At 40.2% G+C, this 23,860-nt stretch overlaps 2 protein-coding genes and 2 pseudogenes across 2 annotated transcripts; all 4 read right to left on the bottom strand.

Annotated features, from left to right (window-relative positions):
• Positions 1 to 3,370: 3,370 nt before the first annotated feature.
• Positions 3,371 to 3,967, bottom strand: LOC129044068 (interferon alpha-4-like). Its single transcript, XM_054501617.2, has one exon. The coding sequence runs from the start codon at positions 3,938 to 3,940 to the stop codon at positions 3,371 to 3,373; it is 570 nt and encodes a 189-aa protein (XP_054357592.1). The 5' UTR covers positions 3,941 to 3,967.
• Positions 3,968 to 4,635: 668 nt separating this feature from the next.
• LOC129043458 (interferon omega-1-like) lies at positions 4,636 to 7,616 on the bottom strand (annotated as a pseudogene).
• Positions 7,617 to 15,249: 7,633 nt separating this feature from the next.
• On the bottom strand, positions 15,250 to 15,988 carry LOC129044064 (interferon alpha-10-like). Its single transcript, XM_054501612.1, has one exon. The coding sequence runs from the start codon at positions 15,946 to 15,948 to the stop codon at positions 15,379 to 15,381; it is 570 nt and encodes a 189-aa protein (XP_054357587.1). The 5' UTR covers positions 15,949 to 15,988; the 3' UTR covers positions 15,250 to 15,378.
• Positions 15,989 to 18,650: 2,662 nt separating this feature from the next.
• Positions 18,651 to 19,634, bottom strand: LOC129043457 (interferon omega-1-like; annotated as a pseudogene).
• Positions 19,635 to 23,860: the final 4,226 nt, after the last annotated feature.

Here is a 23,860-nt window from a genome sequence, read left to right as displayed (position 1 = left end):
CATGAACTCAATACCAGTGCTTCTCATATCATACACAAGAAAACCCAATGAGAAAGATGTATGTTAAGCAATGAAATTTTGTTGGCTAGAGTTGTTGGAGAGTCACAAACTATTGTAATATGTCAGAGTTGTTTACACTACGAGAACTAATTTTTGTACCCTTAGAAGAAATATCATTCCAATAAACATATGTGACTTAGAAAATGTTATCAATTAAATCATTTTTGGCATTTTTCACTGAAGTTCATATTCCCTAAAGGTTTTCAGAAGTTCCTATCCAAGTCAATTCTTATCAAATAAAAAAGACCATCTTTGTTCTAAATTCATAAATTTATAAATATTGAATATGATTATGTAAAGAATTAACTTTCAGAGTGGTCCTGAACTCTGGCAAAGTTAGTTTGCCTCGGCCTTATAGATACTGAATCCTTAAATGGAATGAGGTCTGTTTTAGCAAATCAGCCTTTTAGGAGGTGGAGTTTTTACTAGTTTCTCATTTTTTCTTCTACTGGAAAGTGTTCAAGAATGAAGCTATTTTTCTTCATCATGGCCATATTTGCTGGGATTCTAACAGACAATGACAAAAATTTCCATTCAGCTTTTACTAAAAATCAATAATGCTCATTTAGTTTACTGCTAAAACCACTGGGGATCTAGTTTTTTAAGGTGCATGTAGATCTGGGGATTCAAGTTGCAAGAGCAGCATAGTATCATCCTTTGCCTAGCACTATATTAACTGTTTATGACTTCATCTCTAATCTTTCCTCTACTTTGTTATAATAGAAAATAACTAGCCTGGTGTCAAATACAGAGTCACATATCGAAACTCAAACTCTCCAATTCACCGAGTTTATAGAAATTGGACAATTTACTATTCCCAAAAGGAGGGAATAATATTCTCTGTCTGCCAAATAATCCTACAACTCCTATAGGATTAAATAAATTGAAGCACAATTTTTAAAATGCATTCTATCATTGATGGGCATTTGGGTTGGTTTCCTGTCTTTGCTATTGTAAATAGTGATGCAATAAACATATGCATGCCTGTATTTTTGTAGTAGAATGATTTGTATTCCTTTGGGTATGTACTCAGGAATGGGATTGCTGGGTCAAATGGTATTTCTGGTTCTAGATCCTTGATGAATCACCACACTGTCTTCCACAATGGTTGAACTAATTTACAATCCCACCAACAGTGTAAAAGCTTTCCCATTTTTCCACAGCTTCACCAGCATCTGTTGTTTCCTGACTTTTTAGTAATTGCCATTCTGAGTGACATGAGATGGTATCTCGTTGTGGTTTTGATTTTCATTTCTCTAATAATCAGTGATGTTGAGCTTTTTGCATATTTATTGGCCACATAAATGTCTGCTTTTGAGAAGTGTCTCTTCATGTCCTTTGCCCACTTTTTGATGGGGCTTTTTTTTTTTTTGTAAATTTGTTTCACTTCTTTGTACATTCTGAATATTAGACCTCTGTCAATTGGGTAGACTGCAAAAATTTTCTCCCATTCTGTAAGTTGCCTGTTCGCCATGATGATTGATAATTTCTTTTGCTGTGCAGAAGCTCTTTAATTAGATGCCATTTGTCAATTTTAGCTTTGGTTGCAGTTGCTTTTGGCGATTTCATCATAAAATCTTTGCCCATGCCGATGTCCTGAATGCTATTGCCTACGTTTTCTTCTAGGGTTTTTATGGTTTTGGGTTTTACATTTACATGTTTGATCCATCTTGAGTTAATTTTTGTATAAGGTGTAAGGAAGGGGTCCAGTTTCAGTTTTCTGCATATGGCTATCCAGTTTTCCCAGCACCATTTATTAAATAGGGAATCCTTTCCCCATTCCTAAAGTATTGAGAAAGAGATTCTCTTTTCCAGTTTCCGATTTTATTTTATGAAAGAAATGTGTCAGTTTTTACTGACATTTAACAGAGTAGTAATCAAAATAATGATCAATTACTATTGTAAATAATTTTATATTTTGTGCTTTAAATATATAAAATATTAAATGTATTAACATGATTCACCAATGCATCACATTTATGAAATTTATTCAGTGACATATATTTTGAAAAAGGAAACACTATGCAGATAAAAGGTAATCCACAGTTTTGGGGGATCCAGGTTATTACTTCCCTCCATTGCAAAGGCAGATTTCTCACAATTTTCTATATGTGTTATCTTGATTTTTCTTTTCTGATTCAGTCTTCTACCTACCCCTGTGTGGCTTCTGCTGATTAATTCTACCAATCCAGCTGTCAGTAAGCTCTGCATTGCCATCTATTTTCTTGCTGTAGTGCTCAGTTTTAATTCACATTTTCCATAAGTTTATTGATTGTTTTCCTAAGCACATTTATTTTGTAAATCCATTTATATCACCATTCCCTTTCGTCCTTCTAATGTTAAGGTATTCCACCTCTGTTTTCTTTGTGACTCTTCTGTTCCCCCACTTTAATGGTGGAAGGTCCTCAGAATCCAGTTTAAGTCTTTTTTTCCCTCTCCACTTGCTCCCCACATGACAGCCTTCATTTTTGGCCTTTCCATTACCACTTACGAACTTCCAGACATCGTATTCCTTGGACACTGCAAACTCATATATCTGACTTGCAATGTACATTTTCAATTGCATGTTTGCAAGTCAGTTTACAGAGAATATCTCTGCTATTTTTTCCATATGTGTTTCAATCTACCTTCTGCTAAGAGGAATTCATTGTTTTCTTACTTCCTCACATTATAGCAGTCAGCATAAGTGATATTAATTCACCATTATTATTGTTTTTAGATTTCTTTCCTGACAAAAATCAAAGATACAAGAGAACAGGGACTGTATATTTTATGTTCACGTTTATATCCTGAAGGCAACATATAACCAGGTATAGAAAAATGTATTTTTTTATAACTTGAATAAAATTATGATGGGAAACTTAATGAAATCATCTATTTTTAAGTCGGGTTGTACAGTCAGGCTTGGCATTTTGTCTTAAAGAATAAACAAACACAAGAAATTTTGTAGAGTAAAAATTTAATGAAAAAGGAAATTAACATATTGGCTAAATATGAAGAACATATATTGTTACATTAACCACAATGTAAAGGTACTCATCATATTACATAAAAAATAATTTAAATCTTAAAAATAATTAAATAAATAAATATTTAAATAAATAGATGAACAGAGACATCAGCATGGTCATCTGTAAAGGACTAGTGCCTGCACAGGTAAACACGACGCTTCTTTACACTGCTGAAAACATTCGAAAATTTTGATTCAACTCGTGGTGGTTATAGAAGTGAGTCTTTGAAACGGAAGAACTCATGAAAGTGTGAGATGATGTATTCGTCAATGAGGATCATTTCCATGTTGAACCAGTTTTCAATCCTTCCTCCTTATTCTTTTTTGCAGCCTTGTTGCATAAGAGAAGGATCTCATGATTTCTGCTCTGACAACCTCCCAGGCACAAGGGCTGTATTTCTTCTCTGTGAGATAAACAGTGATTCTTTGGAAGTATTTCCTCACAGCCAGGATGGAGTCCTCATTCATCAGGGGAGTCTCTTCCACCCCAACCTCCTGTATCACACAGGCTTCCAGGTCATTCAGTTGCTGGTAAAGTTCAGTGGAAAATCTTTCTAGGAGGCTCTGTTCCCAAGCAGCAGATGAGTCCTTTGTGCCAAAGAGATTGAAGGTCTGCTGGATCATCTCATGGAGGACAGAGATGGCTTGAGCCTTCTGCAACTGGTTGCCATCAAACTCCTCCTGGGGGAATCCGAAATCATGTCTGTCCTTCAGGCAGGAGAAAGGAGAGATTCTTCCCATTTGTGCCAGGAGTATCAAGGCCCTCCTATTACCCAGGCTGTGGGTCTGAGGCAGATCACAGCCCAGAGAACAGATGGATTTGTAGCTGAGCACCACCATGGCCATCAGTAAAGAAAAGGACAGGGACATTGGGCTGTTGCAAATATCGCTAGGCTACTTGAGATAGGTAACCTTGAACCTTGGCCTCTAGGTTTTCTGAAGACTTTGCTCTGTGCATAGGTCTTAAATAGTGAACATACTAATTTCCATTTTCTAAATGCCCTTGTTTTACTTTCTATCTCCGTTTTTGCTTTCCTTATGCATTCTCTACATGTGTTTAACAATGTTTTTCATTTTTTTCATCATTGCCTATTTTTCCCCTCCACTCAAAGCGTTTTATGGTATTTTTTTTCTAATTGAAATCTTCATGAAATTTTAATAACACAGATTTGGCATATCTATTTAGGTATACTACATATACCTCTACTTCGCAGATAAGAACTATCAAGTTTGCTCTTTTTATTCAAAGTAAAGTTAAGAATGACAGAAAAGTTAAACAAAAATCTAAGTTTAAAAGCTATTGACATTTAACTTGATTTGATAAGTATATTTGTGAAATAACTTTTAATGTGATTTGTTCATGTAAATTTTGTACCAAAGTACATATGCAAATTAAAAATCTATATAAATACGCGTTAATAATATGAATATAATTACATGCCTAATCATTCAAAAATCCTAAAAATATGAATCAATAATTTAAAAAAATTTTTCTGTTACCGTATGAAGCTTTGAATTTTGCTTTATATGAGAAAATAATTTGTAAACTTCACTAGCTACAGTATTCATCCAGATATCGCCATTACTTTTTGCTTTTCGGCACTTGACATAAATATAGATGTTTTGAATAACTTTAGTAAAAACAAATCATATAATATAAGCTATTTGCACTGAATTCTCAAAGTCTACAAACATCCTGAAGAAGTGAGGATCAAACATAAGTAATAACCATAAGATAGTCAATGGCAGCCCAAATATATGCAGGTTAAAGGCACATATTGCGATAAGACTGTAAGATCCAGCAAAAAATGGACGAAAAGTCCTTCAATCACAGCCATCTATTTGCCATAGGTTTCTAACACTGATCTTACAAATATTTTGTTTATCTTCATGAACTCAATAGCAGTGCTTCTCATATCATACACAAGAAAACCCAATGAGAAAGATGTATGTTAAGCAATGAAATTTTGTTGGATAGAGTTGTTGGAGAGTCACAAACTATTGTAATATGTCAGAGTTGTTTACACTGCGAGAACTAATTTTTGTACCCTTAGAAGAAGTATCATTCCAATAAACATATGTGACTTAGAAAATGTTATCAATTAAATCATTTTTGGCATTTTTCACTGAAGTTCATATTCCCTAAAGGTTTTCAGAAGTTCCTATCCAAGTCAATTCTTATCAAATAAAAAAGACCATCTTTGTTCTAAATTCATAAATTTATAAATATTGAATATGATTATGTAAAGAATTAACTTTCAGGGTGGTCCTGAACTCTGGCAAAGTTAGTTAGCCTCGGCCCTATAGATACTGAGTCCTTATATGGAATGAGGTCTGTTTTAGCAAATCAGCCATTTAGGAGGTGGAGTTTTTACTAGTTTCTCATTTTTTCTTCTACTGGAAAGTGTTCAAGAATGAAGCTATTTTTCTTCATCATGGCCATATTTGCTGGGATTGTAACAGACAATGACAAAAATTTCCATTCAGCTTTTACTAAAAATCAATAATGCTCATTTAGTTTACTGCTAAAACCACTGGGGATTCTAGTTTTTTAAGGTGCATGTAGATCTGGGGATTCAAGTTGCAAAAGCAGCATAGTATCATCCTTTGCCTAGCACTATATTAACTGTTTATGACTTCATCTCTAATCTGTCCTCTACTTTGTTATAATAGAAAATAACTAGCCTGGTGTCAAATACAGAGTCACATATCGAAATTCAAACTCTCCAATTCACCGAGTTTATAGGAATCGGACAATTTACTATTCCCAAAAGGAGGGAATAATAGTCTCTGTCCCCCAAATAATCCTACAGCTTTCCTTCCCTGGATCAAATCCCCAGAATGTGTATGTGAACTGTAAATACTTGTGACATCACTTTTCCATCATTTATAAGTTTCAGCTTCAAAGCACATGATAATCTTTAGATGACACTGGTAGAAAATCAGCCTGTTTATATAGAGGTAGAGATTATGAAATGGATCGATTTTAGAAAATAACCAAACACATTTTGTTATTCATCATTTTAAATGATTCAGTTAAATTCTTTATATCATTGAACAATTAAAATATTCTACATTGTGAAATGTGCATAGGGGTTTCCATATTAGAGGAGCTTTCATTTCAGAAATGTATATTTTGTACATTGATTTAGTAGTTTATCCAGTGAACACATTTTTATTGAATTTTAGGCTCATCCTTTTATTAGACCCTGAGTATACCAGGCAATTTTGCCCAAGTTATTATTCTTAGTCTTTGAAACACTTGGGGAGAGAGTACTTTTTCTTTGTTCACTTGAGATTGTATTGGGAATTTTTGCATATTCATTTTTTATGTTGTATTTTACTGTGAAAATTTGTTTTACTATACTTTGATTTCTTTCATTTTCATATTTAGGTTAGTGTCAATGAAAGAATACAAGTAAAATTTTTAAATGGACTATACAATGGTTCTATGTAGCATTCACAGTAGCAAATATATTTATATTTCTCACTTCACTTTTCCTAGAAGGTAAAAGTGTTCTGATTTTTCATCTTAATTTATGGGAACAAAAAGAAAACAAATATATGTCTAAATGTGATAAACATGTAAGAGGAGAAATACCTAATGTAAATGACAAGTTAATGGGTGCAGCAAACCAACATGGCACATGTATACCTATGTAAGAAACTTGCATGTTGAGCATATTTACTCTAGAACTTAAAGTATAGTAAAAAAATAAAAAATGACCAGGGGGGAACTTAGAAAATAACTTGAGACAGATGAAAATGAAAACACTACATACCAAAACGTATGTGATGCAGTGAAAGCAGAGCTAAAGGGGAAATTGAAAGCTGTAAAAGCTTATATTAAAAAAGAAGAAAGCCCTCAAACCAATGAACTAACTTTACAAGTTAAGGAACTAGAAAAAGAAGAAATAAACACATAGCTAGGAAGAGGAAGAAAATAAGAAAGACTAAAGCAGACCCCAGGTCTTCATCCTTACTTCTCAGTCCTTGCAAGTTTGTTGATGAAGAGAAGGATTTCATGATTCCCCTCTGACAACCTCCCAAGCACAGTCACTGTATTTCTTCTCTTTCAGGTAGATTCTCTAGATTCCCATAGATTCTGGAAGTACCTCCTCAAGGCAGTGTAGGGCCCCAGTCACCCCTACAGATTCTTCCTCTCCTGTTGCCTGCCCTAAGCAAGACTCCGGGCATTCTAGCTGCTGTTGAAATCCAGTGTGGAGCTGGTCCAGGAAGGTCATGTTCTAGGCAACAGAGGAGCGCTCTGTGGGGAAGAGTCTGAAGATCTGCTGAAGCATCTCATGGAGGACAGACAGGGCCTGGGCCTTCTGCAAATGGCTGCCATCCACATCTCCAGGGGGAACCTGAAGTCTCTTCTCTCCTTGAGACACAAGAAAGTGGAGATTCTCCACATTTGGCCCAGAAGTGCCAAGATGTTCCTGGTAAGTAGGTCATGGTTCTGAGGCAGGTCAAAGCCCAGAGATCCAACAGGGCCACAGTGGCAAAGCAGCAGGGCCACCAGTAGAAGAAGCAGTAGGACCATTGGGAAACAAGGGTGCTGCTGGCCTAGCTGAGCTGGGGTCTGGATGAACCTTGGACTTCAGGTTCTCTCAAGGCATTCTTTTTATGCATGGCTTATAGTTGGAAACAAATAGTTTTCAGGGTTGGCCAAGATGGCCACCTAGAAGCTGCTAGTGTGTGCCACTCTCGTGGAGAGAAATGGAAGGGGCGAGTAAATATAGCACCTTCAACTGAAATATCCAGGTACACACACTGGGACTCAAGAAAACAACTTGACCAATGGAGAACAGAGCAAAGCAAGGCAGGACAACTGCCTACCCAGGAATGACACAGAGCCAGGGGAGTCTCTCCTGCCCAGGGAAGTGGTGAGTAAGTGAGCAGCCCTGGGGACCCATGCTTCTCCCACAGATCTTTGCAATCCTCAGGTCAGGAGATCTCCTAGTGAACCCAATCTACCAGGGCCTTCAGTCTGACATGCAGGGCTACATAGGGTTTCAGCAGAGCAGCTGCTCAGGCATGCATGGGTACCCTGGAACCTTAGCCAGGCTTCCCCACAAAAGAAGCTATAACTCCAGCCAAGCAGGAGGCTAGACCCCTGTACATAACCCTAGGAAAGGGGTTTCATCCAGGGGGCTGGGCAGTGACAAGTGGCAGGCCCGCCTTCCATGGCCTGTCTCAGGGTAAGACCCACTGGCTTGGGAATCCAGCCAGCCACTGGTAGCAGCCTCATACCTCCCTGACATGGAGCTCCCAGCGGCAGGGTGTGGGCTGCCATCTTTGCTGTTTCACAGTCTTAGCTATTGAAGCCCTTGGGTTCTAGGGAGTTCAAGGCAGCTAGGGACTGGAACAGCCACCCAGCACAGCCCAGCAGCTCTACAGAGAAGGAGTCAGACTGCTTATTCACATCGATCCCAAATCCTGTTTCTTTTCACTGGGTGGAATCTCCCCACTGAGGTCTCCAGTCACCCCTACCACTGTTTTCTGGTGGACAGCAGTTTCGAATGTCCCTGGGATGGTGCTCCCAAAGGGAAGGGTAGATTGCCATTGTTGCTGTTTAGCAGCCTTAGCCATTCTTGCAAATGCCATTCTTTTGTGCTGGTGGTGGTAGCAGACCCCCAGCACAGCACAGCTGCTCTACCAAAAAGTGGCCAAACTGTTTTTTCACCTGAATCCCTGATGCTATTTCTCCTCAGTGGGTGTGATATCCCAACTGGGGTCTCCAGCCACCTCCTGCAGGTATGTTGCAGGAGGCAACATGTTGTACCTCTCTGGAACAGAGCTCCCAGAGGGAGGGGCAGGCCCCCATCTTCACTGTTTCATAGCCTTCACTGTTGATACCTTCAGGAACTGAAAAATGCGAGGTGACTATGGTCTGGATTGGACCCCTAGCATTTTGCAGCAGCCCTATGGAAAAATGGCCAGACTGTGTGTTATGTGAGTCCCTGATCCCCTATCACCTGACTGGGTGGGTCTGCCAGGCCTGGAACTGCAGCCACCAGCTGAGACTATCGAGCCAATAGCAGCTCTGCAACTCCCTAGAACAGAGTTCCCAGTGAGAAGTGTGGGTTTCCATCTTTGCTGTCTCATAGCTCTCACCCTTGCTGTCACCAGGCTCTGGAGAGTTTGAGGGGAACAGCGGCTGGTCCAGATCCCTAGCACAGAGCAACTACCTCACAGAAGAGTAGACAGACTGTTCTCCATGCTGTTCCTTGTTGTCACCTCTCCACAATGGGCAGGTCCACCTGACCAGAGACCCCAGCACAGGCACCCTTCCCCTGCCTCATCACCTCTGGACTGCAGGCAGTCCAGCATTTCTCCAAGGAAGAAATCCCACAGTCAACCCACAACCCCTTTACCACTACTGTTGCAGTGGGACAGCCCCAGCAGCCCTCTGGCTGGGGAAGGAACAAAGGGCCTAGTCACTACACTCCCACCTCCAGCACATCAGCCACTATGCGAAGAGGAGTCCAGCCCCTTTTCCCTGGGAATCCCCATCACTATTCTTCAGCAGGCAGGGCCCCCAGCCCATGACTGCAAAACCGTCACCCTACCCATGGCTGAGCATAGCCATTGGTAGTTGCCTGGAGTTTCCGTGGGTAGAGGTCCCAGAGCCATGCTACCTCTGCCACTGCCACAGCAGCAGTTTTATCCCTGCTGCCGTGGGTCTGGGGAAGAAACAAAGAGTCTGAAGCTCTTTGTTTACAAACTTAACAGCATGCCACAGTCACCTGAACTTACAACACGCTGCAGTTACCATATGGTGAGAAGAACAGTCTCGACTCCTGGTAAGATTGCCGCCTTCTGTTTCCCAAAATGTGAAGCCCCAAGCTTACACCAGCAGTGCAGCCACCCAACCCCTCTGGCTAAACACTGCCATTGACATGGCTTCACATTTCTTGGAGGTGGAGACTCCAGGGGCAACAGAAAGCCTGTCTATCACTGCCTCTGCAGTGGCACTACCCCAGCTACCTTGGAAAGAATGAAGCAGCAGAGACCCCAAGTGCCTTATCCATACCTCCAAGAAGCTGCAGTCAACCCAAGAGAAGAGGCCAGTCTGTCTCCCTTTGGTCAACCACCCCCCACCTCACATCACCAGGCAGGGAACCCCTGGCTTGGGACCACAGCACAGACACCCCCATCCCAGGCTGAATGCACTGAGTGATTGCTCACCTGCATCTCTGGGGTGGAGCCCCCAGGAGACAAGCAAAAGACCCTCAGTTAAAACTACTACTAAGGTCTCTTTCTTCGATGCCTCCAAGTTGGGGAGAAAACATTAACCCTGAGATCACGTCAGAGCTGTTGTGTGCAGCCTGGGAGTGCCAAGATACAAGCTACAGTAAGCACTCAAGTGGGAGAGGAGCCCACACTTTCATAGCATTGAGAAGGAGCACGGCTGCAACTGTGAGGAAATGTAGGGGAGCCACATGACTGAGCAAGAGCCTGACAACTGACCACTACACCTAAGAGTCACCTACTAGGTCATGCCCAAAGCTTCAACACTAAAAAATCTCACTGACATACCCTCATTAAACCAAAGACAAGTCAGCTACAATAAAGACCCTGCACAAAGCTGCAGCCCTATGAACACACCCAGAACTGAAGTCTATTTATTGATTCAACTCAAGCTACACTCCCATATGCAGAGATGAGAAAGAACCAATGCAAGACCTACGGTAACTCAAGTGGACAGAGTATCTTATGTTCTCCAAATAATCACACTAGTTCTCCAACAGGGGTTCTTAACCAAACTGAGCTAGCTAAAATGACAGAAATATAACTCAGAATATGGACAGAAAGGAATTTCACTGAGATTCAGGAAAACGGTAAAACCTAAACCAAGGAAACTAAGAATCACAATCAAAGGATAGAGGAGCTGACAGACAAAATAGCCAGTATAAAAAAGAACCTAATGGACCTAGTAGATGTACACACTACAAGAATTTCACAATGCAATCCCGAGTATTAACAGCGGAATAGACCAAGCTGAGGACAGAATCTCAGGACTTGAAGACTGGCTCTCTGAAATAAGACAGTCAGACAAAAATAAAGAAAAAAGAATGAAGAGCAATGAACAAAACCTCCAAGAAATAGGGGTTTGTATAGAGAAGCCAAATCTAGGAATCACTTGCATCCTTCAAAGGGACAGGGAGAAGGCAAACAACTTGGAAAATATATTTCAGGATATCATCTATGAAAACTTCTACAACCTTGATAGAGAGACCAAAAGTCAAATTCCCTTGAAGATCTACACCCCTATTGGCAGGCTGTTCTAATTCATAGTCTACACAATCCATAGAGGAAGGGATAAGTTAGGAGGCTGCAGGGAGGCTGGGCTGGCTGGAGGAAAGTTACACATCCTGACCCTTTCTCTTTCCCCATAGCTGTCCCTTGCCCCAAGAGGACATGTCCTGTCTGAAGCTGGGAGTATGTTCTCTCTCTAAGATACAAAAGTTAAGGAAATGGGCTAATTCCAGTACCGGGGTCAGTTCTTTTCTTGGGAAGAGCCTCTTTTTAGCTATGAAGATAAATCTCCTGCTAGGAGGCCTATTTCTTTTTTTGTTTGTTTGTTTTTCTTTGAGATGGAGTCTTGATCTGTCGCCCAGGCTGGAGTGCAGTGGCGGGATGTCCAGGCCTACCTCTGCATTAACAGCCTGCTCTCCACATACTTGGCTGCTGTCTTGGTGCACTTTGACCAGGTGGGGACTCTCTTTCCCTGTAAATGTAATAGTCTCAAAGTAACATGAAAACTGCCTTTTATTTCCTTTTTTGCTAAGCTACTGTTATGTCATTGTAACAGCGACATTCCCTCTTTCAGAAATATTCTTCATAAGAAAGGAAAAAGAGTATTTTATAAAAGAGCTTCTGAAAAACCTAGAACTTTCACTGACCTTCTGCTTTAATTAGTGATTTTGTACTCTTAAGGGGAAAGTGATGGGTAAAACCCACAAGAGAACTGAAAACAGCTGTATGAAGAGGCAGTGCAGGCTAATGATGAGTGAAGAAGAGAGCACAGTGCGGATTTCCAGAGGAAGAGGAAGGAAACTAATGTGATATGGGAGTGAAAAATGGGATACAGAAAAGCAGGGAGGAAAGGGGAAAGTGTGTCAGCTCTTAGAACCAGCAAAGATGTATATTTTACTGAAGTTTAGGAGACTAACTTCATATGGGAGTGTACTCTGGAATTCTTAGAGCCAGGAAACGAATGTGCCAGGTGCCAGAATCGGTTAATCATCAAAATGCGTATTCAACACTTCAATCTAGATGCTGCTCCTCTGTCAGGTATTTATACAAGCCATCATTTCCTGAGTAAATATAAATAGGACTTTGAAATGAGGTGAGACAATTTTTCAGCCTCTCTAGAATTCATGACCGAATTCTGTATTTTTAGGCTGCCTAAAAAAATATATGCAAGCAGAATGGAATTTCAATGTAAAATAATTTATTGTTATTTATACCTGACGTGTAAATTTTGTATTGGGATTTCCTTAATAATTATTAATCTCCTTTTTTCCTCAATTATACACAACCATCTCCTGCTCTCTGAATTTCCTTGGTTCATGTTGTATTTTCAGCCGATTTTGACCAAATTTCTCTCTCTCTCCTTCCTCTTTCTTCCTTTCTCTTTCTTTCTTTCTTTCTTTCTTTCTTCCTTCCTTTCTTTCTTCCTTTCTTTCTTTCTTTCTTTCTTTCTTTCTCTTTCTTTTCTTTCTTTCTGTCTGTCTGTCTGTCTGTCTTTCTTTCTATCTTTTTGATTTTGCTTTAAGTTCCGGAATACATGTGCATACCGTGAACATTTGGTACCTAGGTATACGTGTGCCATGGTGGTTTGCTGCACCTATCAACTCGTCACCTAAGTTTTAAGCACAATGTTTTTTTAATCCAGTCTATCACTGATGGGCATTTGGGTTGGTTTCCTGTCTTTGCTATTGTAAATAGTGTTGCAATAAACATACACGTGCATGTATTTTTATAATAGAATGATTTATATTTCTTTGGGTATATACTCAGGAATGGGAGTGCTGGGTCTAATGGTATTTCTGGTTCTAGATCCTTGATGAATCGCCACACTGTCTTCCACAATGGTTGGACTAATTTACATTCCCACCAACAGTGTAAAAGCTTTCCTATTTTTCCACCGCTTCACCAGCATCTGTTGTTTTCTGACGTTTTAGTAATCGCCATTCTGAATGACGTGAGATGGTATCTCATTGCGGTTTTGATTTGCATTTCTCTAATGATCAGTGATGTTGAGCTTTTTTCATGTTTATTGGCCACATAAATGTCTGCTTTTGAGAAGTGTCTGTTCATGTCCTTTGCCCACTTTTTGATGGGGCTTTTTTTTTTTTTTTGTAAATTTGTTTAACTTCTTTGTACATTCTGGATATTAGACCTCTGTCAATTGAGTAGACTGCAAAAATTTTCTCCCATTCTGTAAGTTGCCTGTTCGCCATGATGATTGATAGTTTCTTTTGCTGTGCAGAAGCTCTTTAATTAGATGCAATTTGTCAATTTTAGCTTTGGTTGCAGTTGCTTTTGGCGATTTCATCATAAAATCTTTGCCCATGCCGATGTCCTGAATGCTATTGCCTACATTTTCCTTTAGGGTTTTTATGGTTTTGGGTTTTACATTTAAGTGTTTAATCCATCTTGATTAATTTTTGTATAAGGTGTAAGGAAGGGGTCCAGTTTCAGTTTTCTGCATATGGCTATCCAGTTTTCCCAGCACCACTTATTAAATAGGGAATCCTTTCCCCGTTCCTAAAGTATTGAGAAAGAGATTCTCTTTTCCAGTTTCTGATTTTATTTTATGAAAGAAATGTGTTAGTTTTTACTGACATTTAACAGAGTATTAATCAAAACAATGATCAATTACTATTATAAATAATTTTATATTTTATGCTTTAAATGTATAAAATATTAAATGTATTAATATGATTTACCAGTATATCACATTTATGAAATTTATTCATTGACATGTATTTTCAAAAAGGAAACTCTATGCAGATAAAAGATAATCCCCATTTTTGTTGGTTCCAACTTATTACTTCCCTCCATTGCAAAGGCAGATCTCTCACAATTTTCTATATGTGTTATCTTGATTTTTCTTTTTTGATTCACTCTTCTACCTCTCCCAATGTGGCTTCTCCTGATTAATCTATGAATCCAGCTCCCAGTAAGCTCTGCGTTGCCCTCTATTTTCTTGCTATAGTGCTCAGTTTTAATTCACATTATCCATAAGTCTATTGATTCTTTTTCTAAGCACATTTATTTTCTAAATCCACTTTTATCACCATACTGTCTCGTCCTTCTAATGTTAAGGTATTTCACCTCTGTTTTCTTTGTGTCTCTTCTGTTCCCCCACTGTAATGGTGGAAGGTCCACAGAATCCAGTTTAAGTCTTTTTTTCCCTCTCCGCTTGCTCCCCACATGATAGCCTTCGTTTTCAGCCTTTCCATTACCAGTTATGGACTTCCAGATATCCTATTCCTTGGAAACTGCAAACTCATATATCTGACTTGCAATGTGCATTTTCAATTACTTGTTGAAAGTCAGTTTACAGAGAATATCTCTGCTTTGATTTCCAGATATGTCTCAATCTACTTTCTGCTAAGAGGAATTCATTGTTTTTTTACTTCCTCACATTATAGCAGTTAGCATAACTGATATTAATTCAGCATTATTATTGTTTTTAGATTTCTTTCCTGACAAAAATCAAAGATACAAGAGAACAGGGACTGTATATTTTATGTTCACATTTATATCTTGAAGGCAACATATAAACAGGTACAGAAAAATGTATTTTTTTATAACTTGAATAAAATTATGATAGGTAACTTGATTAAATCATCTATTTTTAAGTCAGTTTGTAAAGTCAGGCTTGGCTTTTATCTTAAAGAATAAACAAACACAGGGAATTTTGTATAGTAAAAATTTAATGGAAAAGGAAATTAATATATTGACTAAATATGAAGAACATATATTGTTACATTAGTCACAATGTAAAGGTACACATGATACTACATAAAAAATAATTTAATTCTTATAAATAATTAAATAAATAAATATTTTAAAAATAGATGAACAGAAACATCAGCATGGTCATCTGTAAAGGACTAATGCCTGCACAGGTAAACATCATGTTTCTTTACACTCCTGAAAACATTTGAAAATTTTGATTCAAGTCGTGGTGGTTATAGGAGAAGTGAGTCTTGAAATGGAAGAACTCATGAAAGTGTGAGATGATGTATTAGTCAATGAGGATCATTTCCATGTTGAACCAGTTTTCAATCCTTCTTCCTTAATCTTTTTTCCAAGTTTGTTGAAAAAGAGAAGGATCTCATGATTTCTGCTCTGATAACCTCCCAGGCACAAGGGCTGTATTTCTTCTCCATCAGATAAAGGGTGATTCTTTGGAAGTATTTCCTCACAGCCAGGATGGAGTCCTCATTCATCAGGGGAGTCTCTTCCACCCCAACCTCCTGTATCACACAGGCTTCCAGGTCATTCAGTTGCTGGTAAAGTTCAGTGGAAAATTTTTCTAGGAGGCTCTGTTCCCAAGCAGCAGATGAGTCCTTTGTGCCGAAGAGATTGAAGGTCTGCTGGATCATCTCATGGAGGACAGAGATGGCTTGAGCCTTCTGCAACTGGTTGCCATCAAACTCCTCCTGGGGGAATCCAAAATCATGTCTGTCCTTCAGGCAGGAGAAAGGAGAGATTCTTCCCATTTGTGCCAGGAGTATCAAGGCCCTCCTATTACCCAGGCTGTGGGTCTGAGGCAGATCACAGCCCAGAGAACAGATGGATTTGTAGCTGAGCACCAGCACGGCCATCAGTAAAGAAAAGGACAGGGCCATTGGGATGTTGCAAATATTGCTAGGCTACTTGAGATGGGTAACCTTGAACCTTGGCCTCTAGGTTTTCTGAAGACTTTGCTCTGTGCATAGGTCTTAAATAGTGAACATACTAATTTCCATTTTCTAAATGCCCTAGTTTTATTTTCTATGTCTGTTTTTGCTTTCTTTATGTACTCTCTATATGTGTTTAACAATGTTTTTCATTTTTTTCATCATTGCCTATTTTTCCCCTACACTGAAAGCCTTTTATGGTATTTTTTTCTAATTGAAATCTTCATGAAATTTTAATAACACAGATTTGGCATATCTATTTATGTATACTACGTATACCTCTACTTCACAGATAAGAACTATAAAGTTTGCTCTTTTTATTCAAAATAAAGTTAAGAATGACGGAAATGTTAAACTAAAATCTAAGTTTAAAAGCTATTGACATTTAACTTAAATTGATAAGTATATTTGTGGAATAACATTTCATGTAATTTGTTAATGCAAATTTTGAATCAAAGTACATATGCCAAATACACATTAATAATATGAATGTAATTACATAGTTAATCACTCAAAACTGCTAAAAATATGAGTCAGTAATTTTTTTAAATTTTTCTCATAGTGTATGAAGCTTTGAATTTTGCTTTATATGAGAAAATAATTTGTAAACTTCACTAGCTGCAGTATTCATCCAGATATTGCCAACACTTTTTCCTTTTCAGCACTTGACATAAATATAGATGTGTTGAATAACTTTAGTAGAAATAAATCATATAATATAAGCTATTTGCATTGAATTCTCAAAGTCCACAAAACATCCTGAAGAATTGAGGATCAAACATACGTAATAACCATAAGATAGTCAATGGCAGCCCAAAGGTATGCAGGTTAGAGCCACATATTGTGATAAGAGTTTAAGATACAGCAAAATATGGACACAAAGTCCTTCAGTCACAGTTGTCTATTTGCCATAGGTTTCTAACACTGATCTTACAAATATTTTGTTTATCTTCATGAACTCAATACCAGTTCTTCTCATATCATACACAAGAAAACCAAATGAAAAGATGTATATTAAGCAGTGAAATTTTGTTGGATAGAGTTGTTGGAGAGTCACAAACTATTGTAATATGTCAGAATTGTTTATACTATGAGAACTAATTTTTGTATTCTTAGAAGAAGTATCATACCAATAAACATGTGACTTAGAAAATATTATAAATTAAATCATTTTTGGCATTTTTCACTGAAGTTCAAATTCCCTAAATGTTTTCAGAAGTTCCTATCCAAGTCAATTCTTATCAAATAAAAAAGACCATATTTGTTCTAAATTCATAAATTTATAAATATTGAATATTATTATGCAAATAATTAACCTTCAGAGTGGTCCTGACCTCTGGCTGTACCTTTTCTTTTGCATAAGAAGTTAATTTGCCTCGGCCCTATAGATACTGAGTCCTTAAATGGAATGAGGTCTGCTTTAGCAAATCAGCTATTTAGTAAGTGGAGTTTTTACTAGTTTCTCATTTTTTCTTCTACTGGAAAGTGTTCAAGAATGAAGCTATTTTTCTTCATCATGGCCATATTTGCTGGGATTGTAATAGACAGTGATAAAAATTTCCATTCAGCTTTTACTGAAAATCAATAATGCCCATTTAGTTTACTGCTAAAATCAATGGGGTTCTAGTTTTTTTAAAGTGCATATAGATCTGGGGATTCAAGTTGCAACAGCAGCATAATATCGTCCTTTGCCTAGCACTATATTAACTATTTATGACTTCATCTCTAATCTGCCGTCTACTTTGTTATAATAGAAAATAACTAGACTGGTGTCAAATACAGAGTCACACATCGAAATTCAAACTCTCCAATTCACCGAGTTTATAGGAAGCAGACAATTTACTATTCCCAAAAGTAGGGAATAATAGCCTGTGCCCCTCAAATAATCCTACAGCTTTCCTTCCCTGGATCAAATCCCCAGAATGTGTATGTGAACTGTAAATACTTGTGACATCATTTTTCCATCATTTATAAGTTTCAGCTTCAAATCACATGATAATCTTTAGATGACACTGGTAGAAAATTAGCCTGTTTATATAAAGGTAGAGATTATGAAATGGATCGATTTTAGAAAATAACCAAACACCTTTTTTTATTCCTTATTCTAAATGACTCACTAAAATCCTTTATACAATTGAACAATTAAAATATTCTACATTGTGAAATGTGCACAGGGCTTCCAATAATAGAAGAGCATTCATTTCAGGAATGTATATTTTGCACATTGATTTAGTAGTTTATTCAGTCAACACATTTTTATTGAAATATGGGCTCATCCTTTTATTAGACCCTGTGAATACCGAGCAATTTTGCCCAAGTTATTATTCTTAGTCTTTGAAACACTGGGGGAGAGAATACTTTTTCTTTGTTCTCTTGAGAGCATATTGGGAATTTTTGCATATTCATTTTTTATGTAGTATTTTACTGTGAAAATGTTGTTTTCTAGACTTCCATTTCTTTCATTTTCATATTCAGGTTAGTGTCAATGAAAGAATATATATATATAATTTTCAAATGGACTATACAATGGTTCTATGTGGCATTCACAACAACAAATATATTTATATTTCTCACTTCACTTTTCCTAGAAGGTAAAAGTGGTCTGATTTTTCATCTTAATTTATGGGAACAAAAAGAAAACAAATGTATGTCTAAATGTGATAAACCTGTAAGAGGAGAAATACCTAATGTAAATTATGCATTAATTGGTGCAGCAAACAAACATGGCACATGTATACCTATGTAACAAAACTGCACGTTGTGCACATGTACCCTAGAACTTAAAGTATAGTAAAAAAAAAAAAAAGAATGACCAGAAGGGAACTTGGAAAAGATCGTGAGACAGATGAAAATGAAAACAAAACATACCAAAACGAATGTGATGCAGTGAAAACAGAGCTAATGGGGAAATTGAAAGTTGTAAAAGCTTATACTAAAAAAGAAGAAAGACCTCAAACCAATGAACTAACTTTACAAGTTAAAGAACTAGAAAAAGAAGAAATAAACACATAGCTAGGAAGAGGAAGAAAATAAGAAAGACTAAAGCAGACCCCAGGTCTTCATCCTTACTTCTCAGTCCTTGCAAGTTTGTTGATGAAGACAAGGATTTCATGATTCCACACTGACAACCTCCCAAGCACAGTCACTGTATTTCTTCTCTTTCAGGTAGATTCTCAGGATTCCCATGGATTCCCTGGAAGTACCTCCTCAAGGCCAGTGTGGGGCCCCAATCACCCCCACAGATTCTTCCTTTCCTGTTGCCTGCCCTAAGCAAGACTCCAGGCCTTCTAACTGCTGATGAAATCCAGTGTGGAGCTGGTCCAGGAGGGTCATGTTCCAGGCAGCAGAGGAGCGCTCTGTGGGGAAGTGGCTGAAGATCTGCTGAAGCATCTCATGGAGGACAGACAGGGCCTGGACCTTCTGCAAATAGCTGCCATCCACATCTCCAGGGGGAAACTGAAGTCTCTTCTGTCCTTGAGACACAAGAAAGTGGAGATTCTCCACATTTGGCCCAGAAGTGCCAAGATGTTCCTGCTAAGTAGGCCATGGTTCTGAGGCAGGTCACAACTCAGAGATGCAACAGGGCCACAAATGCAAAGTACCAGGGCCACCAGTAGAAGAAGCAGGAGGACCATTGGGAAACAAGGGTGCTGCTGGCCTAGCTGAGCTGGGGTCTGGATGAACCTTGGACTCCAGGTTCTCTCAAGGCATTCTTTTTATTCATGGCTTATAGTTGGAAACGAATAGTTTTCAGGGTTGGCCAAGATGGCCACCTAGAAGCTGCTAGTGTGTGCCACTCTCACAGAGAGAAATGGAAGGGGCAAGTAAATACAGCACCTTCAACTGAAACATCCGGGTACACACACTGGGACTCCAGAAAACATCTTGACCCATGGAGAACAGAGCAAAGCAAGGCAGGATGACTGCCCTGCCAGGAGTGACACAGAGCCAGGGGAGACTCTCCTGCCCAGGGAAGTGGTGAGTAATTGAGCAGCCCTGGGGACCCACGCTCCCACAGATCTTTGCAATCCTCGGGTCAGGAGATCTCCTAGTGAACCCACTCTACCAGGGCCTTCATTCTGACATGCAGGGCTATGTAGGGTTTCAATGGAGCAGCTGTTCAGGCATGCGTGGGGAACCTGGAGCCTTAGATACCCAGGCTTCCCCACAAAAGAAGCTATAACTCCAGCCAAGCAGGAGGCTAGACCCCTGTACATACCCCTAGGAAAGGGGTTTCATCCATGGGGCTGAGCAGTGACAAGTGGCAGGCCCACCTTCCATGGCCTGTCTCAGGGTAAGACCCACTGGCTTGGGAATCCAGCCAGCCACTGGAAGCAGCCTCATGCCTCCCTGACATGGAGCTCCCAGCGGCATGTGGGCTGCCATCTTTGCTGTTTCACAGCCTTGGCTATTGGAGCTTTTGGGTTCTAGGGAGTCCAAGGCAGCTAGGGACTGGAGCAGCCACCCAGCACAGCCCAGCAGCTCTACAGAGAAGCAGTCAGACTGCTTATTCACGTGGATCCCAAATTCTGTTTCTTTTCACTAGGTGGAATCTCCACGCTGGGATCTCCAGTCACCTCCACCACTGTTTTCTGGGGGACAGCAGTTTCGAATGTTCCTGGGATGGCACTCCCAAAGCGAAGTGTAGATTGCCATTGTTGCTGTTTAGCAGCCTTAGCCATTCTTGCAAATGCCATTCTTTTGTGCTGGTGGTGGTAGCAGACCCCCAGCACAGCACAGCTGCTCTACCAAAAAGTGGCCAGACTGTTTTTTCACCTGAGTCCCTGATGCTGTTTCTCCTCAGTGGGTGTGATATCACAACTGGGTCTCCAGCCACCTCCTGCAGGTATGTTGCAGGAGGCAACAAGTTGTACCTCTCTGGAACAGAGCTCCCAGAGGGAGGGGCAGGCCCTCATCTTCATTGTTTCATAGCCTTCCCTGTTGATATCTTCAGGTACTGAAAAATGTGAGGTGACTATGGTCTGGATAGGACCCCAGCATATTGCAGCAGCCCTATGAAAAAGTGGCCAGACTGTGTGTTATGTGGGTCCGTGATCCCCTATCTCCTCACTGGGTGGTTCTGCCAGGCCTGGGTCTGCAGCCACCAGCTGGGGCTATTGAGACAATAGCAGCTCTGTAACTCCCTGGAACAGGGCTCCCAGTGAGAAGGGTGGGTTGCCCTCTTTCCTGTCTCACAGCTATTGCCCTTGCTGTCTCCAGGCTCTGGAGGGTCTGTAGGGAAAAGCGGCTTGTCCAGATCCCCAACAGAGCAACTACCTCACAGAAGAGTGGCCACACTGTTCTCCACACAGTTCCTGGTTGTCACCTCTCCACAATGGGCAGGGCCACCTGACCAGAGACTCCAGCACAGGCACCCTTCCCCTGCCTCATCACCTATATCAGGCAGTCCAGCATTTCTCCAAGGAAGAAATCCCACAGTCAACCCACAACCCATCCACCACTACCGTTGCAGTGGGACAGCCCCAGCAGCCCTCTGGCTGGGGAAGGAACAAAGGGCCTAGTCACTACAATGGCACCTCCAGCGTGTCGTAGCCACCATACGAAGAGGAATCCAGCCCCTCTTCCCTGAGAAGCCCCATCCCTATTCTTCAGGAGGCAAGGCCCCCAGCCCATGACTGCAAAACAGTCACCCTACCCATGGAGGAGCATATCCACTGGTAGTTGCCTAGAGTTTACCTGGGGAGAGGCTCCCAGAGCCATGCTACCTCTGCCACTGCCACAGCAGCAGTTTTATCCCTGCTGCCTTGGGTCTGGGGAAGAAACAAAGAGTCTGAAGCTCTTTGTTTACAAGCTTACAGCATGCCGCAGTCAACCTGAACTTACAGCACACTGCAGTTACCATATGGTAAGGAGAACAGTCTCTCCTTCTGGTAAGATTTCTACCTCCTGTTTCCCAAGAAGTGAATCCCCAAGCGTACACCAGCAGTGCAGCCACCCACCCCTCTGGCTAAACACTGCCATTGACATGGCTTCACATTTCTTGGAGGTGGAGACTCCAGGGGCAACAGAAAGCCTGTCTATCACTGCCTCTACAGTGGCACTACCCCAGCTACCTTGGAACTAATGAAGCAGCAGAGACCCCAAGTGCCTTATCCATACCTCCAACAAGCTGCAGTCAACCCAAGAGAGGAGACCAGTCTGTCTCCCATTGGTCAACCACCCACCCCTCACATCACCAGTCAGGGAACCCCTGGCTTGGGCCCACAGCACAGACACTCACATCCCACACTGATTGCACTGAGTGATTGCTCACCTGCATCTCTGGGGTGGAGCCCCCAGGAGACAAGCAAAAGACCCTCAGTTAACACTACTACCAAGGTCCCTTCCTTCGATGCCTCCAAGTTGGGGAGAAAACATTAACCCTGAGATCACGTCAGAGCTGTTGTGTGCAGCCTGGGAGTGCCAAGATACAAGCTACAGTCAGCACTCAAGTGGGAGAGGAGCCCACACTTTCATAGCATTGAGAAGGAGCACGGCTGCAAACGTGAGGAAATATGGGGGAGCCACATGACTGAGCAAGAGCCTGACAACTGACCACTACACCTAAGAGCCACCTACTAGGTCATGCCCAAAGCTTCAAACTAAAAATCTCACTAACATACCCTCATTAAACCAAAGACAAGTCAGCTACAAATAAAGAGTCTGCACAAAGCTGCAGCCCTGTGAACACATCCTGAACTGAAGTCTATTTATTGATTGAACTCAAGCTACACTCCCATATGCAGAGATGAGAAAGAACCAATGCAAGAACTCCGGTAACTCAAATGGACAGAGTATCTTATGTCCTCCAAATAATCACACTAGTTCTCCAACAAGGGTTCTTAACCAAACTGAGCTAGCTAAAATGACAGAAATATAATTCAGAATATGGACAGAAAGGAATTTCATTGAGATTCAGGAAAATGGTAAAACCTAAACCAAGGAAACTAAGAATCACAATCAAAGGATAGAGGAGATGACAGACAAAATAGCCAGTGTGAAAAAGAACCTAACGGACCTAGTAGATGTACACACTACAGGAATTTCACAATGCAGTCACAAGTATTAACAGCGGAATAGACCCAGCTGAGGACAGAATTTCAGGACTTGAAGACTGGCTCTCTGAAATAAGACAGTCAGACAAAAATAAAGAAAAAAGAATGAAGAGCAATGAACAAAACCTCCAAGAAATAGGGGACTTTATAAAGAGGCCAAATCTAGGAATCACTTGCATCCTTCAAAGAGGCAGGGAGAAGGCAAACAACTTGGAAAATATATTTCAGGATATCATCTATGAAAACTACCACAACCTTGATAGAGAGACCAAAAGTAAAATTCGCTTGAAGTTCTACTCTGAGATTGGTAGGCTGTTCTAATTCCTAGTCTAGCACAATCCATAGAGGAAGGGATAAGTTAGGAGGCTGAGGGGAGGCTGGGCAGACTGGAGGAAAGGGACACATCCTGACCCTTTCTCTTTCCCCATAGCTGTCCATTACCCCAAGACGACAAGTCCTGCCTGAAGCTGGGAGTATGTTCTCTCACCAAGATACGGAAGTTAGGGAAATGGGCTAATTCAAGTACCATGATAGTTCTTTCTTGGGAAGAGCCTCTTTTTAGCTATGAAGATAAATCTCCTGCCAGGAGGCCTACTTCTGCATTCACAGCCTGCTCTCCACAGACTTGGCTGCTGTCTTGGTGCACTTTGACAAGTTGGGAGCTCTCTTTCCCTGTAAATGTTGTAATAGACTCAGTAAAATAGAACCTGCCTTTTATTTCCTTTTTTGCTAAGCTACTGTTATGTCATTGTAACAGCCACATTCCGTGTTTTAGAGAAATATTCATCATAAGAAAGCAAAAAGAG

Source organism: Pongo pygmaeus, chromosome 13 (assembly GCF_028885625.2).
Source record: "Pongo pygmaeus isolate AG05252 chromosome 13, NHGRI_mPonPyg2-v2.0_pri, whole genome shotgun sequence".
NCBI lineage: Eukaryota > Metazoa > Chordata > Mammalia > Primates > Hominidae > Pongo > Pongo pygmaeus.
Note: the sequence above shows the minus strand (reverse complement) of the source record. Positions and strands in the feature narration are given on the sequence as shown.